The sequence below is a fragment of the Aythya fuligula genome, chromosome 6 (genome assembly GCF_009819795.1).
Source record: "Aythya fuligula isolate bAytFul2 chromosome 6, bAytFul2.pri, whole genome shotgun sequence".
In the NCBI taxonomy this organism is placed as follows: Eukaryota; Metazoa; Chordata; class Aves; order Anseriformes; family Anatidae; genus Aythya; species Aythya fuligula.
Genome location: NC_045564.1, coordinates 12661908 through 12679637, shown reverse-complemented (window position 1 = coordinate 12679637; position 17730 = coordinate 12661908). Strand labels below are relative to the sequence as shown.

At 43.5% G+C, this 17730-nt stretch overlaps 1 protein-coding gene across 1 annotated transcript; it reads left to right on the top strand.

The window, feature by feature from the left end:
* The first annotated feature begins 11709 nt into the window (after positions 1–11709).
* On the top strand, positions 11710–16365 carry FAM237A (family with sequence similarity 237 member A). Its single transcript, XM_032190667.1, has 2 exons — positions 11710–12121; positions 16226–16365. The coding sequence occupies exons 1-2, from the start codon at positions 11710–11712 to the stop codon at positions 16363–16365; spliced, it is 552 nt and encodes a 183-aa protein (XP_032046558.1).
* Positions 16366–17730: the final 1365 nt, after the last annotated feature.

Sequence of the window (17730 nt, the reverse complement as noted above, 5' to 3'; positions counted from 1 at the left end):
CAGAGGAAGAAGCCCTGTGCACCAGAAGGCTGCTGGGCACAGCCCCGTGCAAGACCACCTTCCTGTGCTGCTGGCAAAGCGCCAGGGCCTCACCCAGGCAGGAGGGAGGGCAGGACCCCCTGCTCACTGCCAGAACCCTCCTTGTCACCCAGCTGACACAGAGGAGCTCAGACAGGAGACGTGACACTCCCTGGGGCAATGAGCACACTCCTCCCCAGCCTCGGGGCTACCTGAGCTACAGGCCTGCTCCAGCAGAAGTGCTGCAGGGGTGCCCAGGGGGTTGCAGAAGAAAATGGCACTAGAAGCAGCAGCTGATTTTCTGACACTGCAGCTTTGACCCACCTTGGACAGCGTCCTAAGAACCCTTGCACAATGGAAACGGGGCCTGTGCTGAATGACACCTTTTGCCATCAAGCCGAAGGAAGAGCCCGGGCTGTGCTGGCACAACACCCACCTTACTTTCCACCGGTCCTTGTGCCAAGCTGCACGGCAGCAGCATTAGGGACACTGAGTTCCATCTGTCTGCAGCACTTATGTTTGGCAAGGCCTGAACAGCAGCCTTAGCGCAGCCACACAAAGTATGCTTCCAGCCATCTCTGCAGCTTATGTAAACAGAGACGTGTTTGTCTTCCTAACAAGAATCTCTTCCCAAATCATTGTTTAGAGCAGTCTAGTTTCCTCCCAAACACACCAACAACTATATAGAGAATGACTCTAGAGAACTTGCTACAGCAGTGCCTGCAGTAGTGTTAAGCAGTATCGATCAGCACTTTCAAAGAGAAAGCTCAAGTTACTTTCATAATACAAGGACAACAGTCTAAGCCTCAGTACTCCACTTAGACATTTATGTAGGCATTTGACATATTCTGACCATCTGTTTCCTCCCCAGACCTATTCCCTTGTCAATGTGCCCCGCTCTAAAAGTAAGGGTGGCACAACAATGAAATCAGATGGATGCAGACATAGTGCACAAGCAAGCCTGTTTGTTTGGAAATCATTCATTTCTCCCCTATTTCTTTTCAGGTACATCTGAACCCTATATTGCTATTGCAAGACTTGCTCCATTATGAAGTTACTGTTAACAATGGCATAGTTTACAGACAATACATGCTTGACTAGGATTTCTGTGTAACGAGAAAGCAGTTCCAAGAAACTGGAACTATTATAGTACCCTACAGCATTCACTGAAAAGCTTCAGGAAATTAAAGATTTTAAATTCTCCCTTGTTTAATGAGGAGGCCCTGAACTCAAAGACTCAAAACTGCCTCATTCACAGGAAGTAGGGAACAATTCCCTTACATAGCAGGATCCTGACTACAAGCTGTTGGATCAGAGGGCTTGACAGGTAGGCAAAAGATTCAGGTCCCATTTTATTTTGCTTCAGTTTTCTTTCCTGATTTGGCTGGGTGTTCCCCACTTCAACCACAAGATCTCTTTGACACGAACCACATTACTCAAACGTGATCTTTAGCACCTAGACCAGAGAGCTCTGATTTTAGGCAGAGCCAGTTGCCTAATACGGTTTTCACAACCCTGCACAGAGGCATTCAAAATAATACCTTTTCACAGAGTATGCTGCTCTTTAGGCATGCTTAATGAAGAAGACCTTGTTAAATAAAAGTAGAATCTCTCCAGATGCTCAAGAGCTGATTTAAAGATAAACTCGCTACATAGAATTTCCACTCTAGTATCACCTTTGTAACATCTCTTTGAGAATACGTTTCAAAGGATGTTTGTGAAAGAAAGAGGGGTTTCAAAGGCCTTCTCAGAGTGAACTGAGCTACTAAGTAATAACAAATAAAAAACAACGCTTCATCTGCCTCTATCATACTGCTCCTTACTGAAAATTTGTTGTTTTTTTTTTTTTGTCTGGTCTAACTACTCTGACTAACAGAGCTTGTACTACAACTCCTGGAGTTGTGGGTTTTTTTAGTGCCTGAGAATACTTGAGGAAGGAGAGAGGAAAATCAGGGAGAACTAATGCCTTTATTCTTGACCATGGAGGTATCAGAGCAGCACTCAATGACAGGGACATCTCTTCATTCAGAAGCTAATAGCTGTATGAATATAACTATTTTGAATGTCATTAAAATTAAAGAATGTTTCTCTAAAAACTACACTGAATGGTTAAAGGGAGACAACCTGCCCATAAGACAAGAATAGTGAGCTTTTAACGTGTTCCTTAACCAAAGGGGTTTATTTTTATTTTCCTGGAATGTTTTAGCATATCTAGATAAAATATGGGATATTTATAGTCATATTCTTTACAAAGGTCATTTGCATTTAGTGTCATGTCACCAAACTATATTTTCAAAAAAATATACACTAATTTTCTAATCAACATACCTGAGTTTGCACTTAAAAAATACCTCTTCTGGATGTATTTTCAAAATTTGTGTTAACTACATTTGATGCAAGAAATATTACCTTTTTCACAGATTATTTTAGATCAGTGTCACTGATGAAGCCACTTCAAACATGACTAATTTAATTTTGGGAAAAGGCCCCAAACATGCTACTGGTGACAGAGCTGCTCACATTTAGCAGCTGGTAGACAAGAAGAGATAAGACAACCTCTTTATTAAAGATCACTTTTAATAAAGTGACCTGCAGCTCCTCGGCAGTTCCTCACTCCTTCTAGTGGAAGCAGAAGCCCACGGAGAAGAATGCACACTCAACCCATTTACAGTAAGTCCAAAATTTACCAGTGATTCAAAAGACCTTAATACCCAGAGTCCCTTCACACTCCTGGAACAGGACGAGAAGATCTAGCAATAAGAATTAAACCTCTAAGGGCTAAGATCTATTTATCTGCCACAGTGGAAAAAGCAGAACAGGAGTTAAACCGATTTGATGACAAATGGGGAAAACAAACAAAACAGACTGAATTGCTTGCATGCTACTCCACTAGTCACCTAGCATGAGATTGATGCAGATCAAGAAATATAAAACATTAGATTGACTTTGACCCAATTTGCTTACGTGCAGTACTACCTGCACACTGGCTCACAGATCTGCATGCGTGTTTGTCTGAATATTCAAAAGCAAGTACCAATTAGTAGCAACAGGCAAAACACAGAGGTATTCCAGACAAATACCACAAGCCCCTGTGTTCTAAACTCCAGAACAGCCACAAGTCCATGCATTCAAATCATCCTTTACAAGATTTCACATTCTAGGCAGTTTTAAAGACAGGATTTATCAGGAATGAAAATGTTGCCTTCTAAAGTTGTAGGCAAGGAGAGATACAGGGTGCACCAGGAAAGAAATACCTGAGCGTTGCAGCTTGTAACTGGCTAAGGTGCAGCCAAAGAAGGTGACAAGCTGTCAGGCGAGATACTGAAGCCCTTTGTTGACTGCACTATTAAATGTTCACACAGGAGCCTAAAGCATGTGAAGACAGTTTGAGGTAGCTTAGCTGGTTGGGTCTAGCAAAGAGGACACTGAAGAATGATTTAATAGATGTCTGTAACATCTGTTCATTTAACTGCAAAGATAACAGCCAAATTCTTCTTGCTATACAGGGACAACAGTCACAAATTGGAAAACTCAATCTAGATAGTAGGAAAACAAATTTCCACCAGCAGCACGGTATGGCACTGGAACAGGTAGCCAATGAGACTGTTGAAATATCATCCCTGGAGGCCTCCAAGAGTTGGCTAGAAAAAGGCACAGCTGACTTGATCTAGTGCTGGTAATAGATGTGCCTGAAGTCAAAGTCTGAACTACAGACCTCCACAGGACTGCTTTCACCAACAGTTCTCAGACTTCATCAAATCCAGCAGAGCACAGAACCATGTGCTGGTAGAGGAAAACAGCAGAAGCAGAGCACCACAAACCTTGCATAAGCCATCAGGGGCTTGAGTCCACTTCTCAAGCAAGGCCAGGGCCATCCCAGAGAGTCCCAGAGGGCTCCAGTTCCTGGCCTACAAGTACGCAGGTTTCCTGCTGGTCCCATATTGTGTCTGCTAGCTCTACAAAGACATTCCAGGTCTTCTACCAATAGCGTATAACACTGAAGACATCTCCATTTAAGCAAATATATCTCCACTAGTTAGAACTGGTTAAGTTTCCACCCACCACAAACTATTGTCCACCACATTTCCTGCTGGCCATTTAATCAGAGTAAAAAGTCCAGAGGATCATGAAGACCAGTGCAGGGTCAAATACTTTTTGCAGATTCAACCCACCAGCTTGTGTCACAGGAGAAACTAAGAAGTTGATTAGGAGTGTGACATTAACAGGAGAGCTTAAGTAGATGTGGGGGATCCTAGCCCATGTCATCTGCTGACAGGGACAACCTCAAGGCTGTGCCTCCAGAGTTCCTCTGGCTAACATCGCTAATGGGCTTAAATAATGATCTTGTGAAACAGGGCACTGAGTAGGCACTAAGCCCCTGGTGTGATCTGCCAAAGCTGTACAATACTAGGAAAGAGTTGCTGCCTTCAGATGACCCACCTGAGCAGCAAGAATGGCACTATGAAGTCAAAGATAGGATGCAACTCTAAGCAAACTGAGCTGGAAACAACAACAGCAAAAAAAAACAAAAACAAACAAACAAACAAACAAACTAAACACAACCACCCAACCAGTGCTTCAGTAGACCCACCAGTATTCAGCCATCAGCTTCAAGTCATTCCAATAAAAACCCCAGCACAGGGGGTAAAATCCATCCTGGGAATTTGGCTGCTGACTTTAGCTAGGGCAGGTTCCCAGACAAAGTCACAACAATGCCCTCCACAACTTGCCAATATGAACATCTATCTATCTATCCTCAGCAGCCACATAAACTATTTATTGTGAGCAGCTTGCAAGAACCCCTCAGCAAGGAAGGCAGAGCACTCATGCTACAGCTGTGGGCTCAGGAAAAACTGCTCAGAAACCAGGACGCAGTAAGTGGAAGCTGAGAGCAGGAAAACAAAGCACTGCTCTGTGCAGGAGACTGACCTGTAGCAAAGGAGAAACACAGGCTGCTTGGAGGTTTGCTCTGTGGAAATAGAGTTAGAGCTCTCATTACTCTGCTGGCAAGTACAGACACGTGGTCTTCGCAACTTTATTACACTTCATCTTTGGGTTTCTTGCTGCATCCAATGCCATAGGTATAGTGGGACAAACACCTACATTGCTCAGGAGGACACTGCAGTATGTACCTCATCCCTCAGCTAAAAGGGCTGGAAGGCAAGGCATCTTTGTGATACCTGCATCCTCCAAAAACAAGAGATCTTGCTGCACACAGATGTAATCAGCCAAGCAGGACAAGCACAGTCCTCTCTAAAGGCTGTCCACGTTTGCATATGTCATGCATGTTTGCCCACATTTTGAAAGCAGACACAGGAGAGAGGAAAAAACAAAATACATTTGACGTTGAAAGTGTAAGAACCACGCTTTGTTACAACACTAGCACTTTGTCACAGACTATTTATCAAGTTACACATGCCAGCCTGGGTGGAGGTATAGGTGCGAGCAAAGCATTTGGTGAAGATTTTCCCCCACACACTTTTGCCCCTCTTTCTACTTACAGAATATCAAGTTCCTACTGATGGGATACAGACTGCTCACTAGCCCATATGACTTGCCAGCTGAAATTAATTTTTTGAAATAGTCAGTGTACTCTTCATACACTTTCTGTATTCAGAGGCTTTCACTGTCCTTTACTAGGCAGTAGTGAAATTCAGAGTTCTGACTCAAAGCCCTCTAACTACCATTTTAAAAATTAATAAAAAATATCCACAAACAGGCTTTGGATTGAGCGTAAGTATTTCATTTCCAAGAAGCTCTTAGGTATATTTGTCAGGGAGCCAATTTTAAGCAGTTTAATCTCCCGCTTAAAAGAGAATTTGCAAAGGTATAAGTGGGAGTTAGATCTTCATTTTACCTTTGTGGATTTTGAAGGAGAAAAAAATAATTAAAAATAAATAAATCAAGTCTCTCCCATGTAAAGCAGACTTACAAACTAACCGACCTTTGGGATTCCCACCCTCCCCCTCAAGGATCCTAAGTTTTGCTTTTGCTGTCACTTGGCTTGATTTCATACAAAGCTGAGATAATTTAGAACCCAATTCAGCAAAACAAACTTTCAGCTAAGAGTATTCCTTAAAAGCTTTTTTTTTTTTTTTTTTTTTAGCTCCTTTATCATGCAGATAATTTTAGCAAGTTTAATGTTGCATTCATGTGCCCATGGAATCTACAGGCAAGCAATATGCAGCAAGTACCATCATACCTTGCTGCCTCTCAGTCTCAATGCTGAACTTAATTTTTATCCGTAAAAATGCTTGCATTGCTGAGCAACTATAAGCCAGTGCCTATTAACTGTTAATGTAAACCAGGTAAACCACTTTGGAGAGTTTGAGGAAGCAAATACAAGCGAGCAACTCTGCACAGATGTTTATGCCTTTATTCAAAATAGAGATACCCATGAGATACCATTCAACTTTTCTCTCTTCTTACTCCCTATTCCTATAGCCCGACAATCTCAGCATTTGCTTATATTTTGTCGGTATTTTTTTCTGGTAAAACAAACAAACAAAAAAACCCACAACTATTTTTTATTTGAAATATCTTTCGCAGCTATGAGTTCAAGAATAAATTTTCCTTGATAAAAGTCTGCTTTTGCAAATGTCCATTGATCTGTTCTACAGCCCATCTGAATTAAATCCATTCATAAGATACGGAGACCCACTGAAGACACGAACATCAGCTGTCAGGGGAATACATCATGCAGTACAGTGAAGTAAAGATTATTCATAGCCTAAAAAGGACACAGAGAGCTTTACTGAGCTCGTGGAATTGAATGAGAGGGCCCACCCTTCTATGTTTCTTCTCCTCTAGAAGGCTGAGGTGATGAATCCAATTAACAAAAGCGTCTTTCCCAGAAATAGAATGTGAGTGCTCTGGTTCAGAGGGAACAGAGGCTCAGGAAGTATTTGTGGAGCTGAGTATTTTATCTGTAGCAGTATTTCCCTTGAGCAGTGACTCTCATTTCTCTGAGAACCCCTCGTCCAGCACCCTTGGGTCTACCCGAAGGATCCTGAGTGGAATGAAACTGATGTTGTTCTTGATCCAAAACCAGATAAAGTGCTCCCCAGAAGGGGACTCAATTAAATAAACTCACTTCTTAACAATGAATCCAGAAATGTTCCAGCTTGGCAGACATGTATCAACTCACAAGAAACATTTTGCCTTTTCCTTTCCAGTTGCAGCCTTTTGCTCTACACTTAACAGTACAGAGCAGATTCCTTAGAGCACTTCAATACAGACCCAGCAACATTAAGAAAAAACACTGCTATGGCGCCTTAGTCCTACACCGGTCTGGCCTTCAGTGCCCAGGCCAAAAAAAAAAAAAAGAAAGACACACAGAGCCTTTTCTACTTTCGAGCTGCCTTGGGGTTAAACCACAACACCCATGTCTTACAGCAGCACTTCCCTTCCCTTCCCTCTCACCCCACTCCACCCCCAAACACCAAGGCTAAGAGAAGCAGGCTGGTTACTCAACTATTCCTCTTGCTAAGGGCACCCCAGATAGCATAAGGGCCCCAAATCAGCTCCTAAGGAGGTGACTTAAACATGCTTCAGCATCCCTTTAGTCCTAGAGCCTGGGAGAAGGCAGGGTACTGGAATAGCCCATGTTTGTTAGTACAAAGAAAAGAGGTTGGAGTTCCTACATGGAACAAGGCTTCGCTCTGCCATGTTTTAAGGGCAAGCCATTGCACTCTTCAGCTCCTCCTGCAGTCTCTGTCTGCAGTTGGTGCTCACCATTCCCAACCCCACACTTTCTGAGGAATAAAAGGAACATCTGCAAACTTGCCAAAGCCCTAAAACAGAGTTACCTATTGGTTCAGGTCAGATGCTCTCTCACACTCCCTAAGTTCCTTTTCCTGTTGTTATAAAGTACTACTACAGACACAAAACACTTTTACATGGATTGCCATAGACAATAAGAAATAAAGCATTGGAAGAAAAGAATAACTGTTTATTGCCATGGGTACATTTTAAGATCATTAGTTAAGTGAAGAAGCATATTCTTTTCCTACATGGACCGAGCTCATAGGAAGATGTAAGTTAAAAAGATACAGATGGCTAACAGAAGAACCAGTGTTTTAGGCTAACTTGTCAGCAGACCCGCTAGTGTGGCCCCACTGACTTTAACAAAGAAAATCTTGATACTACAAAGCAGGGTTACCTCCTCAAGGGGAAAGGATTACAGATAGAAGTACAAAGACAGAAGGGAACAGCAAGGTAGTCTTGAAAAGGAAAAAAAAAAAAGGGGGGGGGGAGGACACTACTTCTCAGCTGGTATGAACTGGTGCAGCTGCACTGACTTCAGGTGCTCAGCAGAGCAGTGTGCTACGTAATCTGGCCTGCAGACTAGAGTTATGAAGAATGGTCTCACCTGCCCTATTTGCTTCAAATAGCTACTGTTAAAAAAAGTTATGCTGGACACTGGTTAGTAGCCTGTTCCTGGAGCCCCGGCTCTTTGGGTTGGTTGCATGGTTTATGCATGCCATGGGGCACACTGAGCACAGGGAGAGTTGCCACTTACAGAGCTGAGCACAGGCCTTTTCACCAGTGCCCTCCTTCCATTTGCCTACTAGCACAGCCTATTCTGGCAGGTGCATCAAGATTTCGCAGCCATTTCAAGTGGAGGGCAGTGGAAAGGAGATGCAGCGGAGAACCTCACAGAGAGGAAGTGCAGGAGTAACAGAGCACGTCAACTTTCTGTGGGAGAAATGTAGCCTTTTTGAAGGGCACACAGCCAGCCTGCATGTGGCTCTCCTCTGCCTTGCCTTGTGTGAATTGAGCTGCAATTAACAGCTCAGCCCCACAACCGCAGTTAATTCCTTCACTGGGTCTTTCTTTCCTTTTTTTTCCATTCTTTCCCGGGTCTCCACCTCAGTGGCCAGCAGAGCTGGTCCTGCCGCTGCTGTATGGGCTGAAGCCTGACCAGCGAATACCCCTAGCTTTGCCACACAGACCCCTTCTCCAGGGGAGAGTGGAGGATGGAAAGGAGACGCCTCCAGCAGCCAGGCACAGCAAGGACGGTGCCAGGTGGCCGAGCCTGGCCCGGACCCCTGGAGCTCCAGCACGGGGACTTGCTTTTACCCTGCCCCTCTGAGCGGCAGGCAAGGAGAGGGGGCGAGGGGCCGGCTCCTCTGCCACCGCCGGCGCCGGACGAGCCCCCGGGAGGGGACACGGGAGCGGAGCGGGAGGCAGGGAGCGCCGGGGAGCAGCGGCCGGGGCCCGGGGGTGGGGGCCGCTCCTCGAGCCCTGACGTAGAAACTAAGCGGGGCTGCCCGCCCCGGCTTCTTAAGGAGAGCGGCGGCGGCGGAGAGCGCCCTGCCCTGCCCTGCCCGCCCCGCACGCCACAGCGCCGAGGTAAGGGACGGGGGTCGGAGGGGGGGGAACGGGCAGGGGGAGCCCCTGGGGCCGGCCGCGGCGGGGAGCGGGCGGTGAACTTTTGGGGTTGGCGCTGCGCTCGTTACGGGAGAAGGGATGCTGGGGGGTCCAACGGCGGCGAGGAAAAAGAGTCGGAGCCACGAGGTGCAAATAACACGCGCACACACACGAGAACTTCAGTTTATGGGGGGACTGACCCTGAGAACTGGTGCGCGAGGGGTGGGATTCGATGGGAGCGCTCAGCACGAGCACCAGTAGGGCACTAACGCAAGCCGAGATTTCCTGGGCATTCCCCCGGCTCTTGGCCGCTGAAACAAAGCCCGTGGCTTGCAGAAGGCTGAAGCGAAGTGTTTCCCGTGTTCAAGCAGATAGTAAGGACCAGGAGTCGTGGCTGCTGGCCCCGAGCAGTGCCTGAAGCAGGACAGTCTCTTATTAATGCCTCGGCAGGAGCAGCCCCTCCATCCACCCCTCTGACAGGTCCGGAATCCCTCCTCCCTGTCTTACAGAGTTTTGTAACTTAGGGAGTTTCCAAAAGGGGGCTGGGGAGGCAGAGAAAGTAAAGTGACCAGTTCAGCTGTTAACCAGGGGAAACCAAATAACCCCTACCCAAGTGGCAGAATCCTCCTTAAACCCCAGTTTTAGTAAGACTCCTTAGTTCAAACTATTTGTTTGGGTTCCCTCCCACCCCTATGATCCTCTACCTGAGAGTGCCAGGTTGTTTTGAAGACTTTAAGCTTGCTGAACAAAGTTAGTTACACCCCTTGAAAGAGTCAAGGTAAGCAGATGTAGGTGCGCATTGCCCAGCATCTATGCACAGGCGCCTGCTGCCCAGCGTTGGGCTGTGATGCACCAGGCAGGAGGAACGGGGCAGTGACCCACAGGAGGGCTTCAGCTTCGCCTCTCAGAGAGCAATCAAAGCCTGCCTTCAGCAGCAGGGTACAGAAGAACGACGCTTCTGGAGATCCTGGTAGCAGCACAAGGACAGCCCCATTACTACCACCGCTGCTGTGAGTGACAGCCCACTAAGCAGAGCAGCGTGGGAAGTGTGTGCTGTCCCCCTTGATTAAATGTGAGGCTCAGATCCGAGGCTGTCAAGCCACCATTCCTCATGGGATTCTAATTCAGACTGAATATAGACTTTACTCTCCAACTGCTTTACAGTCAAAAGCCTCCAAAATGTTCCTAAAACTTGACCATGTAGCCACATAGGGGGCCAGATAAGAATATCACTGTGAGGACTAAAATCCCTAAAAGTTCTTTAGAACTGCAATGAAACACACTCCTAAAAGCAGCCTAGCGCTCCCTGGTCTCACACACTGGCTGTGGCTGGGCTGTATTTCACACACAGTACCTCTGCACACACACCTCCTCCTGCCTTGGACATTTTTCCATCACATAGAGACGTTGCTTTTGCTCTTGATGAGCACTTATGGAGGAGGCTTTCTACATGAAGAGCCAGTTGCTTATTAAGATAGTCTAATTGAGAGGTAGCTTCTTCCTCAAAAAGAGGACACACACACAAAACAACCACAACACGTGTGCTGAGCTGTTGCTTTTTAAACAGAGTTGTTTGTCCTAAAAGCTCATTTTGGATGTCTCTGATTTCTACAAATGGGAAGTTCTCCACACACCATGATCTAGACTAAAATTAAACTCCCAAACTGGTCCACATCAGAAAGGCGTATCAGAAATATACTGCAAACACTAGAAAATACACAACATGTACTAGAAATGAAGTCTGATGGAGGCAACTGAGCCTTTCTGTCCCCCAAAGGTTATTGTTCTCCACATTTCTCCCTCTGCAGCTACTTATCAAGTTTCACAATGTTAACGTAACAGCTCTCTCTGATAAGCATCCATACATCTATATACAGCATGTATATATGCATGTACAATAGAGGTGTTACGCTGTGGCTTTGTTATGCCTCTTTTCAGAATTGTTCTGCATTTTAGCAGGTAAAACACTCCTGGTAAATGGATGATTTTACAAGCTACCATTAATTTATTAGAACACACTTTCAACAAATAGTTTTCTCTTTGCTGCCTGCAGATCCCTGGGAGTATGCAGAGTATTTTAAAGGGCTCATAAAAATTGGGGAAAAGCAAGACTTTCAAAAGGCTTAAATTTTCTGTAAGAAAAAAAAAAAAAAAGAAAAAAGATATTTACTGGAAAAGTTCAAGAATCTGCAAATCAAAAAAGGCATCATCTAGTGCCTTCTACATAATGTAAGATGCTAGGGTTCTGTTCCTGCACCTAACAGTGATGCAGGAACAGTTTTTCAGCTTATATTGGTTTTGTTATGTTTCAGTAACACAATGGATCTTGGTAACAGAGGGAGGAGAATCCACTACAACATGAGGCTCACCTGCTCTCTGCTAATCATGGGAGTGTTCTGTGTGACACCTTTCCTCTGCCATAGCCAAATTGACCCACTGGCTCTAGGGCGAGCAGATCCTCAATGCTGGGAATCCTCCTCAGCGGTCTTACTGGAAATGAGGAAGCCTCGTATTTCTGACTCTGTCAGTGGCTTTTGGGACTTCATGATCTTCCTGAAATCATCAGAGAACTTGAAACATGGGGCTCTGTTCTGGGACCTGGCTCAGCTCTTCTGGGATATTTATGTGGACTGTGTGCTTTCCAGAACCCACGGTCTAGGAAGAAGGCAGCTTGCAGAAGCTGAACAGAAGATCACTACTCTACATTCCCAGTACACAAGGAGAAACCAAGGTTACTACTTGTTTAATACACATCTCATAGGCAATAGTGTCTAGTAGGAAAGGAAGGAGGCACAGGCTTATTGTACTATGTGTAACAACATTGAAAGTCAGTGCCACACAGTCCAGTACAGAACTCACGTTAATATGCAAGGTGACTCTTGTTAATATTCAAAATTTGACTTCCAAATAACATGAACTCTAATGACAGCTTTTAAGTCTTATTTTGGGGGTGGGCTGGGAGATGGAGAGCAGGAGAGGCAGCAGGAGTAGAAAGTAAAACACAGGAAGATTCAAACAAACATGACAGCTCAGCAGCTGAACATACAAAAGATATTCTTCAACACTAACAGTTAACCGCTGTTGTGCCATGGACAGGCTAGTTCCAAATTCTCCATTCTGAGGACTGAATTAACCCAGGAACAGTCACACCAGTGCTGCAGGGGAGAGCGGCACTCTTTTAGCAGAAGAGTAAGGATACGTTTAATTGCCATCTGGTAGTCAACCACTAGATGGTTCCTAGTTCTGTTAACTTATTCCAACACACAAACACACAAAGGACTCAGGTGCAAACATGGTTTCAGGGACAGCTACGGATTCAGGAAGAAGAACAGGACCTATGAAACTAAGTGCTGCAGTTCCTCACCGCCAGGTTCCCTGCCCCAGAGCAGAATACGTAGGGTTAAAGCATCCCCACACGCAGTAAGGTGAGAGCTGGCACTTCACAGTAGGATGTACAAAAGGTAGCATGTCACTTAGCCTCCCCATTCCCAGCAGGAAGATACAGCATAGCTTTTACTAAGCCTTAGTCTTCTCCAAGGCTTCAGTCCTAACCCTGCTACTAGCAATGCATCCTTCCCTAGAAAATATCCTATCTCAAAAAGAGGCAGGTGCTATGCTTTGATGGAAGGGTAGGAGTGCTGCTGCTATCACCAACAGTTTAGTGCATAGGGCCTATGGACAAAAGGTAGAACTGCCTTTCCACTTAGAAGGATTCAGACCCTTATCTCTACTTCCTAGATAAGAGCTTTAGTTACTAGGATTTAGGGGACAGTGTCTATGGAATATTGAAGAACCTCTCTGGGCAGTTACCCATTAGGATGTCTCTGAAGAAGCGACATGAACTCAGGATTTGTCTGCCCCGGGGACTTTGTATCATTGGCCAGTCCAGCTATTACCCATATATATATATGATTTTTTGTGTACACTGGAAGACAGGACTCGATAGGAAGGATCAAGAGGTCCTTACACCCATTCTCTGCAGGGTATTTTAGCCATTAAGCTAGGAGTTGTACTTGAATCAATCTCCCAGACTGAAAAGGAACTCATGCAGTGACAGATTCTAAACTGAACAAATCACCCCAGGTGCATTTTTAAATGGCCTTAGATATCACAAATGCAATAAACTGCTCAGTCTTGACCAGGCTAATGAACTTCTGGGTGCAAGCAGAACACAGCTTTACACACACAGGCCAGAAGTAATATCAAAACTAAAAGGATCACCATGCTAAAGCACCAGACGCTTTTCTTCACCCCTCCCGCCCCTCCCCAAAGAATATATTTTCATATGTTGCTGCCTAAATTCCCTCTAAGCCTTTTGTTTGCAACTAGTTCTTAACATCCATATCACACAGCGATTTTCCTAAACAAACAACTTCTCTTCAAAGACTAATAGTCAAGATTAAGAGTCACAACATGATGTGTTTCAAAGTACCATTTTTTTTTTGTTTTGTGATTAATACTGACTTTCGTTTACTCCTACACGCAGAGATTTTAAGACACTACTACTTATTCTCACTTTAAGAGAAACAAGGATTTCCAATCCCCCCTTCCCCCACACACACTCTTTTACATCCGTTTGGTGACTTGCAATCAGCTCATCTGGTTTCTCTGTACCTTTGATTAACATCAGTTGGTAGCAGGCAGCTTATAGCAGTGACAGACTACACTTTATTTCTTGGAGGAACTATGTAACCTCCTCTCCAAGTCTCCCAGTTTCTTAACAAAGCCAGCTGCTAAATCTTTGTAACCCTTGACCTTACTGCCTTGTTTAGTCAGTAAAAGCAGAAATCAATTGTTAATAATAGCAGATAGAAATCACATCCTAGCAGATAATGAGGAATTGGATTACTGCTCCTTAAGCATAAAGAGACATACAAGTTTGTTTTCATAGGCCAAAGAGAAACATTAACAGCATTTAAATGACCTAATACTCTATTCCTATTCCACATCTACACGAGCAGGTACAAATAGCTTTCAGTAGGCTTGTTTTAAAGGTGTCAAACAGTAAAGCAATTATTTTTTTTTCTTTATATCATGACTTTTACAACTGCTCATAACGTCTTTATTTCAAGTTTTTCTCTCTTCTTAAGTGTTTACAACAGTTGCAATTTTTTTTGAACGTCAAGATGTCACGAATCAGGGGTGATCTATAAGCTGTATTCACTGCAGTTCCGTAAACATACTGAATAGAAAAATCAAGACAGACCTAGGCATGGCACATAATAATAATACTTTAAACACAGAATTTATTACAACAGTATCAGGTTTCAGAACTAAAGGATAAATCCCATGAGGTCATTGTGATAACCAAGTAGCAGAAACTGAGCTTGCCTAAGAAAAATGTAAAAACCCTCCAAGCCAAAACCAACCAAACCAACCAACAAGCAACAAAAAAACAGTAGTCCTTAGTAAAGCTTCTAGGTAGTACTGAACAGAACTATCCCATCACACTGAAGAAACACCTCCTACAGTTCCCTCAGACTTGGCATTTTAAGGAAACAAGGTTGTCTGACTGTACACCAAAACAGCAGTAGAAGTATCTGAGGTCCAGGCTTATAGCTTTAAACACTGTTTTCTGAATCAATATAGTCCTGCTAGGCTCTTGATTGTAGTTACCAACAGGTCCAAAGATATTCTTCAAGCTCTACACAATCCATGAAAAACAACAAAATCAGAAGTGCTATCCAAGTTACTTGACAAACTGCTTCCATTCACTAACACCACACTTAACCTAGCAGTATAACAACATGTTTAATCCCCTAGACAGCCTGCAGAGAAGCGCTAGTCAGCTTTAGATTGAGACAAGTGGGGAAAACTCCTTTACAGTTACCTGACCAAAGCATCTTTAGTCATCCATTCCTTCCCCCTACCAGAACTTAGACACTGTGAAAAAGCAGGTTTCAAAAAAGCACTTCTAACATATCACAACAGAGTAATTAGATGCATCATAACTGTAACAACTCTCAATGAGCCAAAATTAGACTTAAAAAAAAAAAAACACAAGAAAAACATAACTTTCGTACTCACAGCAAATCTTCCTGAAGAGTAATTGTAGAAGGTCTTCCTCCAGAAGACACATACCACAACCCTAGCATTAGTGTTTGAAGAATACAAATACAAAAAGCCCTCTACCTCCTTTCTACCTCTCTTCTCCTGCCCCAGCAGTCTGCCCTCTAAGAGTGCTAACAGCTGTGCACTCCTCCCCTCACAGGTGCAGGAACTAGGCTCAAATCAGCTCTTGTATATGGCCCAGCTGCCAGGGATAAGACACAACTTGCTGTCTCAGTTCTGCTAGGGTTGCAGGGTGCCAAGGAGGGTTGTGGGGAAAAGGCTGCTGTATTAAGCTTTTTTTAGCTTGATAATTAAATGTACACTATGTTAAAATGTTACTTTTTGAGAAGAGGAATTGCTAAGAAAATATCCCACAGAGTTCCCTCAAGGAAATCCCCAACATGCTGCTAAATGGTTTGGGAGATCTCATTCACTGTGCAAAGACAATGATAAGCAACTAAGTCTGTAAGACTGAGCAGACTCTGACAGACAAATGTTCTGACCCCATTAATTACACGTGGAAAAGCTTTACAGGACGGCTGAAGGAAAAGGAAAAGGTCTGTGATGGGGGGGAAAGACCAGAGTATTTGTCAATGAAAGGCAACTTGCAAATGGAAGGACATAGCTTATCATCAAAACAAGAGGTCTGGGGCCGTGACGGACATTTACTGCTGATAAAATAGGGACAGTAGCAGCTAAAGATGGGGGAAGCATGAATGTGGGAAACTGAGACTCTGCCATTTGTAAATTGATTACTTATATGTGTTTTCATGTCACTTTTCAGGGACATTTTCTCATATTCAGAGGTCACCAGTTCTGAAGAAGAAAGACATGTTTGAAGATTTATTAAATATACATGTACGTAAGAGTAGATCTACATTACTTGGAAGAATCGTGGGAGAGCTAGGGAAAAAGAGGAAATGATAGATTTTCTTCAAAATCTCAATCTGTAGATTTTTTTGAACTGTTTATTTTGGAGTTTTGCATTTTAATCCTCAGTGATGTTAATTTATATAGTTGTAGCCATTCTTCCACCATGAGCACTGTATTTCTGAATAACTTTGTGTGTTTATTTGTTATTTTTTGTTTTTCTTTTTCTTTTTTTTTTTTTTTTTACACTGCCTATGAATTTAGTCTCCCTAATAAACTGCATGGTTTATAAGCAGTTGCCTACTTTAATCTGTATGTATATCAGTCTTTTTGTAATGCACATGACCTACTCAAACCATTATCTTTTGGGTGCCCAAACAGGAAGCAACTGATCCTCCAATAACATATAGACCAACAGAGCAGGAAGTTGTCAAAAACCTCCACCAGCTCACGGACAGGATTTGAGCTGAGGTGGTGATGTTTTACTGAGTGCACAGTTATATACACATGCAAATCAAGTGCTGCAGAAAGACACCATCCTGTTAAAGTAGTATGTATTCTTATATTAAAAATATCTTTAAAAAATCTTTTCAGTTCACCAGCAAAAATACAAATGTTAACAGGTGTTACCAGCTTCTCTATTTTCACAGAACCTCTTTATGGTATTTCCCCCAGATTTTTATTTATAAAAGTGCTTCTTAAAATGCAGTCAAATTATGTAATCAAAAGAATTCTCATACACAACTTGAATTTGCTCCTTTTTTAGTCTGCAAGATCTTTGTGGCCAAGTTTCTTCTGACTGTTACTGATAACTCTAATAGGCAATTTGATATAAACTGAATGTAACAAAACTTTGGGCATGTAACATTTGATGCTTTGATGAATTACTTTCATTGCCTGGCCACAGATGAACACAAACACAAAATTCAGCTTTCCAGGACAAGTCCATTTAGTTGTTCATTCAAAGTTTCTTTCCTTGAGCATGTGGCAATTTATTTACTTGTTTAGTTTCAAATTGTCCAAAGAAAACCTCATTTGCAGAAGCATTTTGGGCATTCAGCATCTTGCAGAAATAGGTTTGAGTAGTAAAATGTTTAAATGAATTCTTGAAACGGTTACTGGGCCCAAACAAAACAAAACTTAAACATAGTTCCATTGGATGAAATCCTGATCTAATGAAAGCAGATGGCAAACCTCAAGAAGCCTATCAACTTCAGTGTAACTGAATTTGTGCTTAAAGTTAAGCATGCAACAAACCATTTAAATGTTGAAATGAGGGAACATGTTCAGAGCAGGGAACACTAAAGCAGTATGAGTACAGGAGCACATCCCTGCCTGCAGCCACTGCCTGCAAGTGTTCGGCTACCATGTGGGAGGGAGGCAAGAGCACGGTTACAAGAGATCTGATCACTCTTGTTC

Bases quoted from the DNA above. Each gene is read 5' to 3' on its own strand.
- FAM237A (XM_032190667.1), top strand. From the start codon at position 11,710: ATGGATCTTGGTAACAGAGGGAGGAGAATCCACTACAACATGAGGCTC. The intron at 12,122-16,225 runs GTTACTACTTGT...GTCACTTTTCAG, and splicing joins GTACACAAGGAGAAACCAAG to GGACATTTTCTCATATTCAG.